Genomic DNA, 14,531 nt, shown 5'->3' on the forward strand with positions numbered 1-14,531 from the left:
CAGTCCCTCCCTGGTGTTTGAGGACTCCTAAGAAAAGTACCAGAGGATCAGATCATAAGGTGGTCTAATGTTAGGGGAAACCTCATGGAGAACATCAGAGCCATCAGATGGGGTCCCAGCATTGAACTTCCAGATGGAATCATTAGGTACTGCTCATTAGGTTGTGGGGTGGAGTTGGAGCTAGTATCTTTGGATACTTCTTCCTTCACACCTTTCCTTCTTGGCTAGGTTTATATGGAACTAATTCTTCAGGGCCCATTCACGAGAACTTGCCTGACTTTGACCGACATGGGGAAGGATCCTTTCTATTAGAGGCAGATATGTACCTGCCTATGTTCTCATCCCCTACTCAACTGTGAGAGTTTCTTAGGCTTAATAATTTTTGCCTTGACACCAGAGCTTGTGTCCAGAGGGGAGGGAAGGATGTTTCACTTGGTGGCGATATAGGCTTCCTCAAGGCAATAAAGGCAGCGCTGGTGGTCATCGCTGAAGACGATGGAACAGGAGCAGGGGAGACAATTCTTGAACCCCAGTCCCTCTTTACAGGGAGAACAAACTATGTTAACTATGAAAACACTAAAAAACTAAACTATTAAAAGCTATTTACAAATTGTATTCATAGGTTCACAGTATAGGAAGATCAAAGCAAACATGGAGGATGCCAACTCAGGCCGTGTGGCAATAAGAAAAGGAACAGGAGAGGCATTGGTCTGCACTGCCCTTTACATTCTTGATATTGAGCACTAGGAGAACAACTACGCATGTGGAGACCAATGGACACTACTTGCTAAAAGCACCCAGATTCAGGTATATGTGTACCCACATGTGCAATACGTGTAGGAACCATCACTTGAAGAACGATCAGATTCACAGATTAACTGCCAATGTAAAATGGCTTTGCATGAGTGAAGTAAGTAGTATTTATTCTAACTTCATAATTATCAGCTTTTACGCCTCTGCTGTTTTTCAATGTTACAGCATTCTGTTATACACACATCCTTGTAAAGTACAATGTACAGCAAAAGGAGGTACCATGGTTAAAACACTCTTTATTCATAGGATGTCAATATATTTAAAGAATTTTCTTAAAGTTTTGTGGATGGTCATTTATGCTTAATGCTTGCCTATCAGAAAAGCAAAATTGTCAATGCACTGCTTAGGTTATACTCTGCTAGAAGTCTCAGAAACAAAGCTTTTAATTCAGCGTAATAATAGTAACTAAAGTGTTCTGAACAATTCTCCTGTTGTATATTGTGACGTGAGATACTACATAAGCAGACCTGGGCCCAGTATCCTATTTAAAAAAAGCAAAGCATACACTCCACAAGATTAATTATTGTTTGATTAAAGCTCTATACCAGTTTTGAAGACTTTCCCAATTCCTTTAATTCCTTGGTATCTACTTCCTCTGTCTCCCTCCATATATGGAAACACACGAGCTTGATGTGTCCAGTAATAATCCTTAGAACCAAAGAAAAACACTGGAAATTCTCCAATTTCATGCTTCATTTTCTGGATATTTGGGGGAACATTTTTTGGATGGCAAACTTCTGCAGGCCACCATCTATCACAGAAGTACAAATAAAACAAAAAGGATGGCATTTTAGTTAAACCTTCCTCCAAAAGACAATTTAGCAACAGTAGCTTAATAGTAATCAATTATTATTACTTAATGTACTGTGAATAGGGTGTCACGTAGAACAAGATTTAAGGGTGCAAGTCACTTGACAACAAAACACAATAGAGCAGTTTTAAACCTACCCCCTCCCCCCCAAAAGTGGCCCTGCTCTCAGTGCAGTGGCATTTTAAACACTGCATCCAATCAATTCTCAAATTTCAAGGAATGTTCTAGGTATCAATGGGTAGAACATCTTATTGATTTTGATTAAAGTCAAAAACCAACAAGGAAAAACTGGGGGACACCGAGCTGCTCACATCTGAGTAACAAAACCAACAGCTTTAACCAGGTCTTTAATTGTCTATAGATCAAAGAACTGGTTGATGGTTCCATTAATACCTTCCAGCAAAACACTCTGCCCCTCAAACTCAGTTCTACTCATTGTTCCAATGGAGTTTAAAATGCTGACACCCTGAAAGCCTTCTCTTCCAAACTGAAAAGATATAATCTAGCCAGCTACAGATTATATAATCTTAACAATACATATTTACATATGTCTCAAATAGAGGGGGATATGAAAACGGCACACAAAGACCTTGGGAGGAAAGAGGAGGTTACTTACCTGCAACTGGAGGTTCTTTGAGATGTGTGGTCCCTATCTATATTCCACTGACGGTTATACACATGTGCCCTGAGTCAAGCCGGAGCTTTTGAAAGTAGTAGTGTCTCTTGGTCTGTGCATGAACTCTTGCTCTGCCTCACGGTTTCGACAGAGGCAATAAAGGGCTAGGTGGACCGACTGCACCCTCAGTTCCTTCACTGCAAATTGCATAGCAGGGGGTAAAGAGTGAACGATTGGAATGCAGACAGGGACCACACATCTTGAAGAACCTCCAGTTATGGGTAAATAACTTCTTAGAGTGATTGTCCCTATTGTATTTAACTGAGGGTGATTGCCAAGTAGTACCTAATTAGGAGGAAGGTGTGAGGAAGATGACAGAACTATGGAACGGAGAACAGCCACGCTAAATGAGGCATCCATCGCAGAGTCCTGCACCAGGGCATAATGGGAAGACAAGGTAAGTACCAAACTCCACGTGGCCTCCCTACATATGTCACGTGGTCTCCCTACATATGTCCATGAGTGGCATATTGTGAAGTGTGGATATAGTTGATGCTTGCACTTTTGTGGAGTGGGTTCATACCCCAAGAGGTGGAGACAGTCCCAATAATCGATACAGGGTGATGCACCCCAAAACCCACTGAGAAATCCTCTGAGTGGAGCTGGCCTGCACTGTAATCCTTTCCTCTATAGCAACAAATAGTCTCGGCTTCGTCCTCTGCAGGTTAAAGGCCAGGGACCTACAGACATCAAAGGGGTGAAGGCAGCAGTCCTCCACTGAGGTGTGCGGCTTTGGAAAGAAGGAAGGTAAGCATATGGGTTGGCTGAAGTGAAAGCAAGAAACAACTTTCAGAAGAAACTTGGGATGCAAGCGCAGGGAAATTTCATGGAATGAAATGGAATGTGGTGGAACTTTATGGAATGTGGTGGTTGTGGGGGGTGTCCGCCATCATGGCCCCCAGTTCATCCACCCTTCTCACAGAGGTAATATCTACCAGGAAGGTTACTTTCATGAAGAGAACAGAAGCATGAGGCTGAGGTTCGAAGGGCGATTTCATCAATGCTGTGAGGACAAGGTTAAGGTCCCACTGGGGAACGACAGGGAGAATAGGAGGATATGTTCAGATGAGGCCCTTTCAGAACCTTGCAGTCGATGGGCTAAGGAAAACAGAGTGCCGTTCCACAGGGGGGTGGAAAGCACTAATGACCATAGGTATACCTTATGTATACTATGACTATGTATACCTTAATGGAGTTGAGAGTGCGTCCAGACGCCTTCAGGGACAGGAGATAGACTAAAAGGAGAGGAATGTCTGCGGCCTCATGGGAACAGGAGGCAAAACATTTCCACTTGGTTTTGTAGGACCACCTCGTGGACTCTTTCCTGTTACTCGACAGGATGTCTTGTACTGCCGATGAACACTCATTCTAGCGAAGATGCCCATCCAAAAACCAGGCTCTCAGGTGAAGCATGTGCAGATCAGGATGTCTGATCCTGCCATTGTGTTGTGTGAGCAATTCAGGGAACGTCAGTCGTGGAAACGGAGGATGCTTCAACATACAGAGAAGAAGAGGAAACCAGAACTGGTGAGGCCAGAATAGGGCAATCAGGATGACCATGGCTCTCTCCTGCTGAATCTTGTGGAGGACCTGGGGCAGGAAGGGTATGGGGGTGGGATGGGGGGGGGGGGGGAGAGGCATAACTGATATGATTCGACCAGCAAATGACAGAGACATCACCTTGGGAACAGGCTCCAATCCCATCCCTGGAACAGTCCTGGAAGCATTTGGTGTTAGCGTGGGAGGCAAAAAGATCCCTGTTTCGAGTCCCGCAATGGTCAAAAATGCCCGTTACCACAGAGTCGTGCAGCTCCCATTTGTGGTCGGCCATGAAATTCCTGCTGAGAGCATCCTCAATCATATTCTGAGTCCCTGGGAGATAAGCCACTGACAACAGAATATTGTGTGCGATGCACCATTTCCAGAAGAGAACTGCTTCTGCAAAAAAGCACTGGTGACCTTATGCCCCCTTGCTTTTTTATGTAGTAAATGGTGGCGGTGGTCCCGAACATGACGGGAGCAGATGGGAGAGGAGAAATGCATGACATGCTGCTCTCATCATCTGAAGTTCCAGGACGTTGATGTGCATCCTGGATTCCCAAACGGTTCAACTCCCTTGTATAATGTCAGGTTTCAGAGTAGCAGCCGTGTTAGTCTGTATTCGCAAAAAGAAAAGGAGGACTTGTGGCACCTTAGAGACTAACCAATTTATTAGAGCATAAGCTTTCGTGAGCTACAGCTCACTTCCTCAGATGCATATCGTGGAAACTGCAGCAGGCTTTATATATACACAGAGAATATGAAACAATACCTATTCCCACCCCACTGTCCTGCTGGTAATAGCTTATCTAAAGTGATTTCCAGCACAAATCCAGGTTTTCTCACCCTCCACCCCCCCACACAAATTCACTCTCCTGCTGGTGATAGCCCATCCAAAGTGACAACTCTTTACACAATGTGCATGACAATCAAGCTGGGCTATTTCCTGCATAAATCCAGGTTCTCACATCCCCCCACCCCGGGTGGGGGGGGGATGTGAGAACCTGGATTTATGCAGGAAATAGCCCAGCTTGATTGTCATGCACATTGTGTAAAGAGTTGTCACTTTGGATGGGCTATCACCAGCAGGAGAGTGAATTTGTGTGGGGGGGTGGAGGGTGAGAAAACCTGGATTTGTGCTGGAAATCACTTTAGATAAGCTATTACCAGCAGGACAGTGGGGTGGGAATAGGTATTGTTTCATATTCTCTGTGTATATATAAAGCCTGCTGCAGTTTCCACGATATGCATCTGAGGAAGTGAGCTGTAGCTCACGAAAGCTTATGCTCTAATAAATTGGTTAGTCTCTAAGGTGCCACAAGTCCTCCTTTTCTTGTATAATGTGTTCACCCACATGGGCACCCCATCTGTCAAGCGTTGTGCTTGGGGAGGACAGAAGAAAAGACATCCCGGTGCACACCTGAGCTGGGTCTGTCCACCACCAAAGGGAGGAAAGAACCTTGGGGGTGGGGGACAGTCAATAGGTTGTCCATGGAATGGAGCCTCAGGAATGGACTCTCTGTAGCCACAGCAGTAGACAGCGGAAGTGAAGGTGAGCGAATGGGGTGATGTATGTGCACGCCATCATGTGGCCAAGTAGAGAAAGGGTTAGATGGATATTTGCATGGAAGTAAGTGCCCTGCATATTGAGAGAAATAAACCACATGCTTCTTTCTAGCAAGGGTATGATGGCTGCAAGAGTGACCATACAAAACTTTGGCTTGTGTATGAAGTGTGTGAAATGACTGAGATCTAGGATTGGTCTCCATCCTCCCTTTTTCTTGGGTACCAGGAAATAGGTAGAGAAGACCCCTGCACCCTGAAAGGCTGTGGGAACAGGTTCTATTGCTCTTCTCTGAAAGAAGAAGTCCATCTCTAGGGCGAGGATACTGTCATGAAAGTGGTCTCGAAGGTGGGATCAGGACAGGGGATATGGATGGAGGTATCATCATGAACATGATCGTATAGCCATATCTGAATGACATCCAAGACCTCACTCCACACTGGTAGAAAAAGAGTGCTAGGTAGCTCCCAAAGAGGGTGGGTAACTGTGGGGTGCAAGGTGGTTGATAGCTCTCTTAAAAGGCGCTCAGAAATATCGCTTACTCAAACATGGAGTGTGTGATGTCGAAGACTGTGCTGACGGACCAGGCAGATGGGGCCACTGGATATTTCAATGCTTATGGGGAGGCTCAGATAGAAGAACTGAGGAGCTCTGTACTATTGTGCTGGAGTGGACAATAGAATTTGTACTTGGGAGCTGGTGTAGAAATATCAAGCAATTGCAGGGTGGCTCTAGAGTCTTTAAGGGAGAGCAGGGAATCAGTCTTCTGGGTAAAGGGGTGAGATTCATCAAAAGGGAGGTCCTCAATTGTGTTCTGTATCTCCCTTGGGAAATGAGACTAGTGCATCCTCCTCATGACAATTCCTGTGGCCACAGTGCGCAAAAATGTGTCCGCCGAATCTACTGCGGCTGGAGTGTTGTCTTGCCGACCAGTTTGCCTTCTTCTAAAATAACCTGGAAGCAGGTATGATCCTGCCGGGGAAGCTTGTCCACAAGGTCTAACTGGCCATAATTCAAAAAGTCATATATTGCCAGTAATGCCAGGTAATTAGAGATGAGAAACTGAAGGCTGGCTGAAGAAAAGACCTTATGACCTAGGAGGTCAAATCTCTTATCCTCCTTATCTGTCAGAGTGGAATGCAGGTGTTGTTGCCTAGCCCATTCAGTAGCAGCCTGAATAACCAGGGAATTGGGTGAGGCGTGAGAAAACAGAAACTCAGATCCTTTTTAGAGGAGCATATCTTTTTTTGCCCCCTTCAAGGTGTGCGCGCAAGTGGCCAGGGTATCCCAGACAGTGCGTGCCTGCTGAAGAATGGCACTGTTGATTGGTAGCACCGCCCTAGCTGGAAACAATGCATGAAGAATGTCAAGTATTTGATGTTGGCTGTCCTGCACCTCCTCCAGTGAAATGTGGAAGGCATCAGCCACCCTCTATATCAATTCCAGGAACTGGCAGTAGTTGGCTGGGATGGGGAGGAAGGAATTTACATTGCTGCATCTGGAGACAATGGGAACAGCTCCAGATCCGGCGGCACCGGAGTCAGGCTAGCCGGTGCATCTTCCCAACCCTGGTTCCAAACATCTAATAGATGAAGGCCCGAGTGGCGAGATGGGGGGCTCCTCTCGGGAAAGTTCTGAAGGGGGGGATATTGGGGCCAAGACACAGTACAGCCAACCAGAAAGATCTGGCAGTTGCTGCAGTGGACAACACAGAATGGGGTACCAGTGGCTCCTGTGCTGAGGAAAGAGATGATATTGCTACTGAGTAGGTTAAACCTTCTGGTATTTATGTCAGCAGTACAGGAGAGGCGGACCTGGTGTTCCATCTCCAATGCTGAGAAGTCACAGCCTTGTTTGAATTGCAGTGCTGTCAGAACCAAGTGAGTCACAGGGGTGCGCTCAGGAACACAATCTAAAGGCAGCAAGTCCAATGCAAGGGAGTGGGGTCTCTTATGAGGCAAATGCACTGGGAGACGTGGCGATATCACCTCATCCAGGACAAACAGTTCATGAACGGAGAACTGCCTCAGAACCGATGATTCTTGTGACTTTGGTGGTACCGATCCAGAAGGCGCACACGGCTCAGTAACTAGGACCAGCAGGTCCAGCGTTCTATGCGACTTCTTGCCATGCTTGTGAGCCTGGGAACGCACTGCTTTTCCATGACTTAGAGGATGCAAAGTCCTTCTCGGGCCTTAAGGAAGATTTACTGCCACGCTTATGACATGCTTCCTTGCCTCATGGCTAGTCCCTGGCATGGGGTCCTTACCACTGGGAGAACCAGATTGGGACTCCGCAGTAGGAGGCGTGCTCCTCGACTGCTCAAGCCGATGTACAGGGGGGTTCCGTGGTCTAGATCCAACCACGGCCTCATGGCAATCTCTATGAGGTGCTTCTTGAAGCGGAGAGCCCAGCCTTTCTAGGTATGGGCTGGGAAGGAGAGACAGATATTGCACCTTGATGCAACGTGGACTTCCCCCAAGCAGTAAAGGCAGCATTGGTGCTCGTCACTGATCAAAAATGAGCAAGGGCAGGAAGTGCAGATCTTGAACCCTGGAGTCTTCAGCATAATCCAGTACCCAAGCGTGGGTGCTGGGGAACGAAGGGGGTCAGTAAAACAGTATCCCAAAGTCCTTAAAATCCTAAAACCTACTGCTAACACTAAAACTACTACAAAAATAACAAAACACTGAACTGTATACAAGCATAAAACAGTCTTTTTTTCCTGTATTGAGGAAGGTGCGTCACAAGAGACTAGAGAACAGATAACTCTCTGAATCGGACCATATGGTGGTGAGAAGGAACTGAGGGGTCTGGTCAGTCCACCTTGCCTTTTATCACCTCAATCAAAACCATGGAGATAGAGCAAGGGCACATGTGCGGACCAACGGACAATACTATTTTCAAAAGCTCAGGGTGCATGTGCATAACCATTAGTGGAATACAATAGGGAACATCACTCAAATGAGAGAGGGATACAAGGAACTATTGATGTGTGCCATGAGCTTGGCCTACAGAAGCAGTGGGTGACACTCTAGTCTAGACACAGGTAGGCTAAGATAGGAGCAGTTTCAAGGGAAATGGGGGACACACACAGCTCCTAGCATGGGGGAAATGGGGATCCCTGGTAAGGGAGAGGGGACACACAGAGCCCCTGCATGGGGCAAGGGGAGAATGGGTCACAAGAGTATGGGGAAAAAGGGCATGGGATAAACAGCTCCTGGCCAGGAGGAGGGGCAGAGAATTGAGGGGCGCACAGAGCCCCTAGTTGCTGGGAGACCCTGAAATAGAAGAGGATGACAGGGTAGCACACAGAACAGTTGTGGGGGAGAAAAGGAGTCAAGCAAGGAACCCGTGGTTCATGCTGTGACCTTGGCCTCAAAAAGCACCAACGCATGCAACCCCCTAGTTTAACAGATTTCCACACACAAAACTTGTTTTCAAGTTACTTTCAGCAAAAGTAATTTTATATTATATTATATTTATATTAAATGAAAAAATGTAAGTCCATTAGTCAGACCTGTAATTTCCCAGTTTGACCCAAATGATATCCTGGAAACGGAGTTTCTTTCCTGCCCTACAGTCATTGCAGTACCAGCTACCATCTGGCATTTCAATATTTAAACAGTCTGGGTGAAACGCTGCAGGACATGACTCACAGCACAACAGGCTTCCTCCTGTACAAAAAAAAAAAAGATTGAAAGTTTAAGTTTCAAGGGGGAAAAAAAGTTTAGCATTTCAGTCTGATTTAAATCACAATAGCATGTAACTGCATACTACATTTTTAAAAAAACTGGTTAGAACATACTGATCTGCAACAAATGAATATCACCCATTCATATGAAAAAGCCACAGAAATCCTCATTTACTTGGGTGAACAGACAACTTGGATTACTAAATTATACAAATTAGCAATATGCTGTGTTTTTATAGTCCTATTTAGCTGTGACACTCTGAGTGAGTTTTCTAGACCTGAAGAAGAGCTCTGTGTAAGTTTGTCTCTCACAGCAACAGATGTGGGGCCAATAAAAAATATTACCTCACTCGCCTTGTCTCACAAATTAGCACGTGAACTAACAGTGAAATAAAAGCTAGGATAATGCATCACAAATTGTAATTACTCCATTTTAACAATTCCATTTTAATTTATGACGATGCTTAACAGTATATAAAATTTTAATAAAAATTAGTATCTACAGAATTTTTCCAATAAAATTTTATCGAGGAGAGGGATATCACATCACTATTTTACATGTGTCACATTCGGTACCCCAAAGCAACACTCTGGCAACCCCATATTCACCATGGTGATATAATTATGATGTGTTTTGTGCAAAGCATGCTTTGTGAGGTATCATTTTAAAAGTCTTGATCTGTTGAACATTAATATCTGGTTGGATTGTATGTGCTATCATTGTATGAGAAATTATGAAGTTTTGCTATATGTGTGTGTTACTGAAATATGTTGGGCAACACCCACAGCCAGCCTTTCAGGTACAACAATGGAGAAGCCAGACAGCGTTGATGGCCCAGTAAGGGGAATACATGCGCACAAGGACTACCCCAGGAACTATATACGATGGAGACCTCTCAGAAAGAACACGTAGACAATGGAGACTACTTGACTCACCTCATAGCAAAAGATCTTTCCAGCAAGCTGGAGGATCCTATAAAGGAGGGGAAGTGACATCATCATTTCTCCTCTCTCCCCCCACAACTCAACACCTGGAAACACATCTGGAGACAAAGACTGAACTGGGGAGGTGGTTCCAGGCTGGAAAGGAGAATCCCAGCTTGTGTATTAAGGAACTATACCATCAGGGTAAGAAACTACTTAATTCATATCCTGTCTAGTTTATAGAACTCAGATTGCGATTTTACTTTTATTTCTTAGGTGACCAACTTTGATCTGTATGCTTACCACGTATAGTCACTTAAAATCTTTCTGTAGTTAATAAATCTGTTTTATATTTTACCTAAAACAGTGAGTTTTGTTTGAAGTGCTTGGGAAATCTACTCAGGAACGAGAGCTGGTGCATGTCCTCTCCACATTGAGGTGGTGGACTGGGTAATAAACTTACACTGGTCAGCCTTCTGATCAGGGCAAGATGGTACAGCTATGGACTTTAATAGGGTTTAAAAACAGAACTAGATAAATTCATGGAGGTTAAATCCATAAATGGCTAGTAGCCAGGATGTATAAGGAATGGTGTCCCGAGCCTCTGTTTGTCAGAGGGTGGAGATGGATGGCAGGAGAGAGATCACTTTATCATTACCTATTAGGTTCACTCCGTCTGGGTCACCTGGCATTGGCCACTGTCAGCTGACAGGATACTGGTCTGGATGGACCTTTAGTCTGACCCAGTATGGCCATTCTTATGTTCTTGGGTCATAGGACTTGGGATGTGTGGGGAATTGGCTGGAGCCTCTCTATTGTTGATTCATGAGTGGCTAGCAAAAGTATTCATGTAATGCAGCTGTGTGTGTCCCTGCCTTTGGACGTCTGTGTTAAGTGCAGTACCTGGGGAGGTCTACAGCTTGTCACACCAACACAGTGTGAGAGGAAGCCCAGGTTGGTGAGACATACCACATTTCCAGGTTGCACCCTGTCACAGCGTGCATGAATTTTCAAGTGGGAAGCTAAGCAAACTGTGGCTTAACAAGCTTCCACAGTGTTTATTTAATTTGTCATCAGGTGTGGTAGTTTGCTTCCTCCATGTTCTAATCAGCACTGTGCACACTGGCTGCACTCATTAAGCTTCTCTGCCTAACAATTAAATCAAAGGGTAGTTGGACAAAGTGCAAGCAAAAAAACCTAAAGAACTTGCCACCTGCAGCTAACAAGATACTCCAACACCTTCAACAACACTTTGAAGAAATCTGAAGTTACACCATGTGTCTGGTGTTTTTCTTTAAATATCTTAATAAAACACATTAAAGTGAAAAATGAATATTTAGATGTTGATTATACTTTTAGTAAAATAATAAAATAAAGATTTGTATATCGATTTACCTTTTGAGCACACAAAGCACCAGCTCACATTGATGTGCGCATGATGACTTTTTCCTTTCATGGCAGTGAAATGATTGGTACAAACAATGCTGTTGGAAGTGATCACTGCACACCCTGCAGCAATGCAAACATCTCCAGCATGGTAAGCGACAGGACAGCGAATACACCGCATCATTTTGCCTAGCAAAAGAAGAATGCTTCTATGTTATCTTTCTTAACTTGCGATTTAACTGGGCTGCAGATATCATGCAAAAAAATGTGTTTTATTGCTGCATAATGTAGCCTATAAACATACATACAAAATGTAACAAACACCATATCTTTAAAAACTGTGCCTTTAAATTCGATCAGAATATTGAATTAATGCAGGTTTTCTGCACAGAGTTTTGCTTTTAAGGAAGATGAGATCCCACACTGAATTAAAGGCACTGTAACATTCTAATGTGAAGAGCTTCACCAAAGGGTCTCCAAATTAAGCATTTCATTGCTCTATATTATTTATATAAATATTCCCAACGCTCTCTCACTTGCATTCTCCCATATCTGTCATATTTAATTTCTAGGCTGTTTAGGAAAGAGATGTCTACCTTTCAGTATTTATTTTGACACATGACTGGCACAACTTGACAAGGCACAAGTAAGAATACATATAATGACAGATAATTATGCGTGTACTTCTACATGTAGTTTTCCAAATAATACACTCAATATTGAATATATGTGTGGAGATCTGCACATAATTGGCACATACGAAAGGGCAAATTCTGCTACTCTTACTCACGTAAGTACTCATTCGTATGAGTAGTTCAGCTAACACTAACAAGACTATATATGCAAGTGCTGAAGGAATGGGGCCTGAAGCAGTAATAAAAGTGGTATACTACATAGGTGCCTTATGGCATTTCAGTCTATTTTAACATTTTTTCCAACCATTTTTCTACTTTACACATAGCACACACTCCTCCTTGAGTTGTTCTGAATTATCAAGGTGGGAAAAAAAAAATTTTTATTAGGGCAGTTGATTAATCACAGTTAACTCACGCGATTAACTAAAGAAAATTAATCACGATTAATCGCAGTTTTAATTGCACTGTTAAACAATAGTATATCAACTAAAATGTATTAAATATTTTTGGATATTTTTCTACATTTTCAAATACATTGATTTCAATTACAACACAGAATACAAAGTTGACAGTGCTCACTTTACACTACTATTTTTTATTACAAGTATTTGTACTGTAAAAATGATAAACAAAAGAAATAGTACTTTTCAATTCACCTCATACAAGTACCATAGTGCAATCTCTTTATTGTGAAAGTGCAACTTACAAATGTAGATTTTTTTTTTTGGTTACATAACTGCACTCAAAAACAAAATAATGTAAAACTTTAGAGCCTACAAGTCCACTCAGTCCTACTTCTTGTTTAGCCAACTGCTAAGACAAACAAGTTTGTTTACATTTAGGGGAGATAATGCTGGTTGCTTATTTACATCATCTGAAAGTGAGAACATGCGTTTGCATGGCAGTTTGGCCTGTAAATACCTTGCAATGCTAGCTACAAGTTATGCTAAACATTTGTATCCCCCCTTCATGCTTTGGCCACCATTCCAGAGGACATGCTTCCATGTGGATGACACTTGTTAAAAAAATAATGCGTTAATTAAATTTGTGACTGAACTCCTTGGGGGAGAATTGTATGTCTTCTGCTCTGTTTTACTGAGCCTGGGGGAGGGTGTTGGGGTGCAGGAGAGGGTATGGGATCCTGGCTCTGGGAGGAGGGTCAGGGGTTTCAGGTGCAGGCTCCCGCCAGGTGGCATTGACCTTGGGTGGCTCCCGATTGGTGGCACAGCGGGGCTAAGACAGACTCCCTGCCTGCCCCGGCCCCACGCTGCTCTCAGGAGGGACCAACATGCCCCTACGACACCTGGGTGTGTATGTGAGGGGAACGGGACGGGCCATGTCTGTGGCTCCGCGCCTTACCCCTCTGCAGGCACTGCCCCTGCAGCTCCCATTGGCTATAGGCCCCATTCCTGGCCAATGGGAGCTGCAGGGGTGGTGCTTACAGGCAGGAGCAGTGCACGGAGACCCCTTCCCCCTCCTCCCCTGGGGCTGCAGAGGTATGTTGGCCGCTTCCGGGAACAGTGTGGGGCCAGGGCAGGAAGGGAGCCCCACTACACCGCCGGACTTTTAGTGGCTGGAGATAGCGATCCACTGGGAGTCTCCAGGATCGACCAGTCAATCATGATCAACCGGTTTGTGACCACTGTATTATTTAACAGTGTGATTAATTGTGCAATCAATTTTTTTAATGACTTGACAGCCCTAATTTTTATTGTTATAGATAAAATAAGTACATAAAGAAGAAGTAGCCATATGGAATTTTACTCATCTTAGGAAAAAAATTACTTTTGATCAGGGATCCATCATGAAATACATAAATCTGAAGATAATTTTTTTTCAGAAAACTGTAACTAGGGCTTCAAGTGAAAGCGCCTCTTTAATTATAACCAGAGTTCTCCTACCACATCACTATAATAAAGTATGTTCACTGAGTTGAACAAGATTAATAGCTCAATTAGCAGAGGTACCTTTAATTCTTTATGTACAACAAAAACAATAGCAACTCAAAGTTCATTAAAAAATTCTGAAAAAAATGAAGGAATACCTTTTGATATTCTTGGATTTGAGGGGTTAGTAACATGACAGCTCACACAGCTGTGGAGAGGACATCTAAAACCTCTGTTCTCAAACACAGTAAGATGAAATTTTCTCACACAAGCTTCATGGTAGAATTTACCGCACTGGGATACAATGCAGCGTTTCACATCTGCCTTTCTCTCCTTACACACAAAACACGTGTGAACACCTAAAAATAAAAGTAAGAAAAGTAACATCCTATTTCTTACTTGAGTTTCTGTACTTAGGCTATTTTTGGCAGTGGGGGGGAACATATAACTTTGAGAATTAAAGGGCTTCTAATCTACCCATCCCAAAACAAATCAAATAAAATATAACTACAATATAAATCAATTACTGTTTAAATTGTACACAGTTAAACTCCAACTCCTCAATCACTGACTTGCTTACATGTTCTTATTTAACGAACCTCT

General features: G+C 43.6%; 1 protein-coding gene across 5 annotated transcripts in view; it reads right to left on the reverse strand.

Annotated features, from left to right (window-relative positions):
• Positions 1-14,531, reverse strand: part of NSD2 (nuclear receptor binding SET domain protein 2) — a 151,352-nt gene that overhangs the window by 31,278 nt on the left and 105,543 nt on the right. For all 5 annotated transcript variants that reach the window (XM_084626525.1, XM_084626523.1, XM_084626522.1 and 2 more), the window contains 4 exons: positions 14,087-14,287; positions 11,417-11,596; positions 8,924-9,080; positions 1,359-1,564 (listed from right to left, as the gene is read on the reverse strand). In XM_084626525.1, coding sequence (XP_084482651.1) covers positions 1,359-1,564; positions 8,924-9,080; positions 11,417-11,596; positions 14,087-14,287 — 744 coding nt within the window. The remainder of the gene's footprint in view (positions 1-1,358; positions 1,565-8,923; positions 9,081-11,416; positions 11,597-14,086; positions 14,288-14,531) is intronic.

The sequence above is a fragment of the Lepidochelys olivacea genome (genome assembly GCF_965140295.1).
Source record: "Lepidochelys olivacea isolate rLepOli2 genome assembly, chromosome: 4".
In the NCBI taxonomy this organism is placed as follows: domain Eukaryota; kingdom Metazoa; phylum Chordata; order Testudines; family Cheloniidae; genus Lepidochelys; species Lepidochelys olivacea.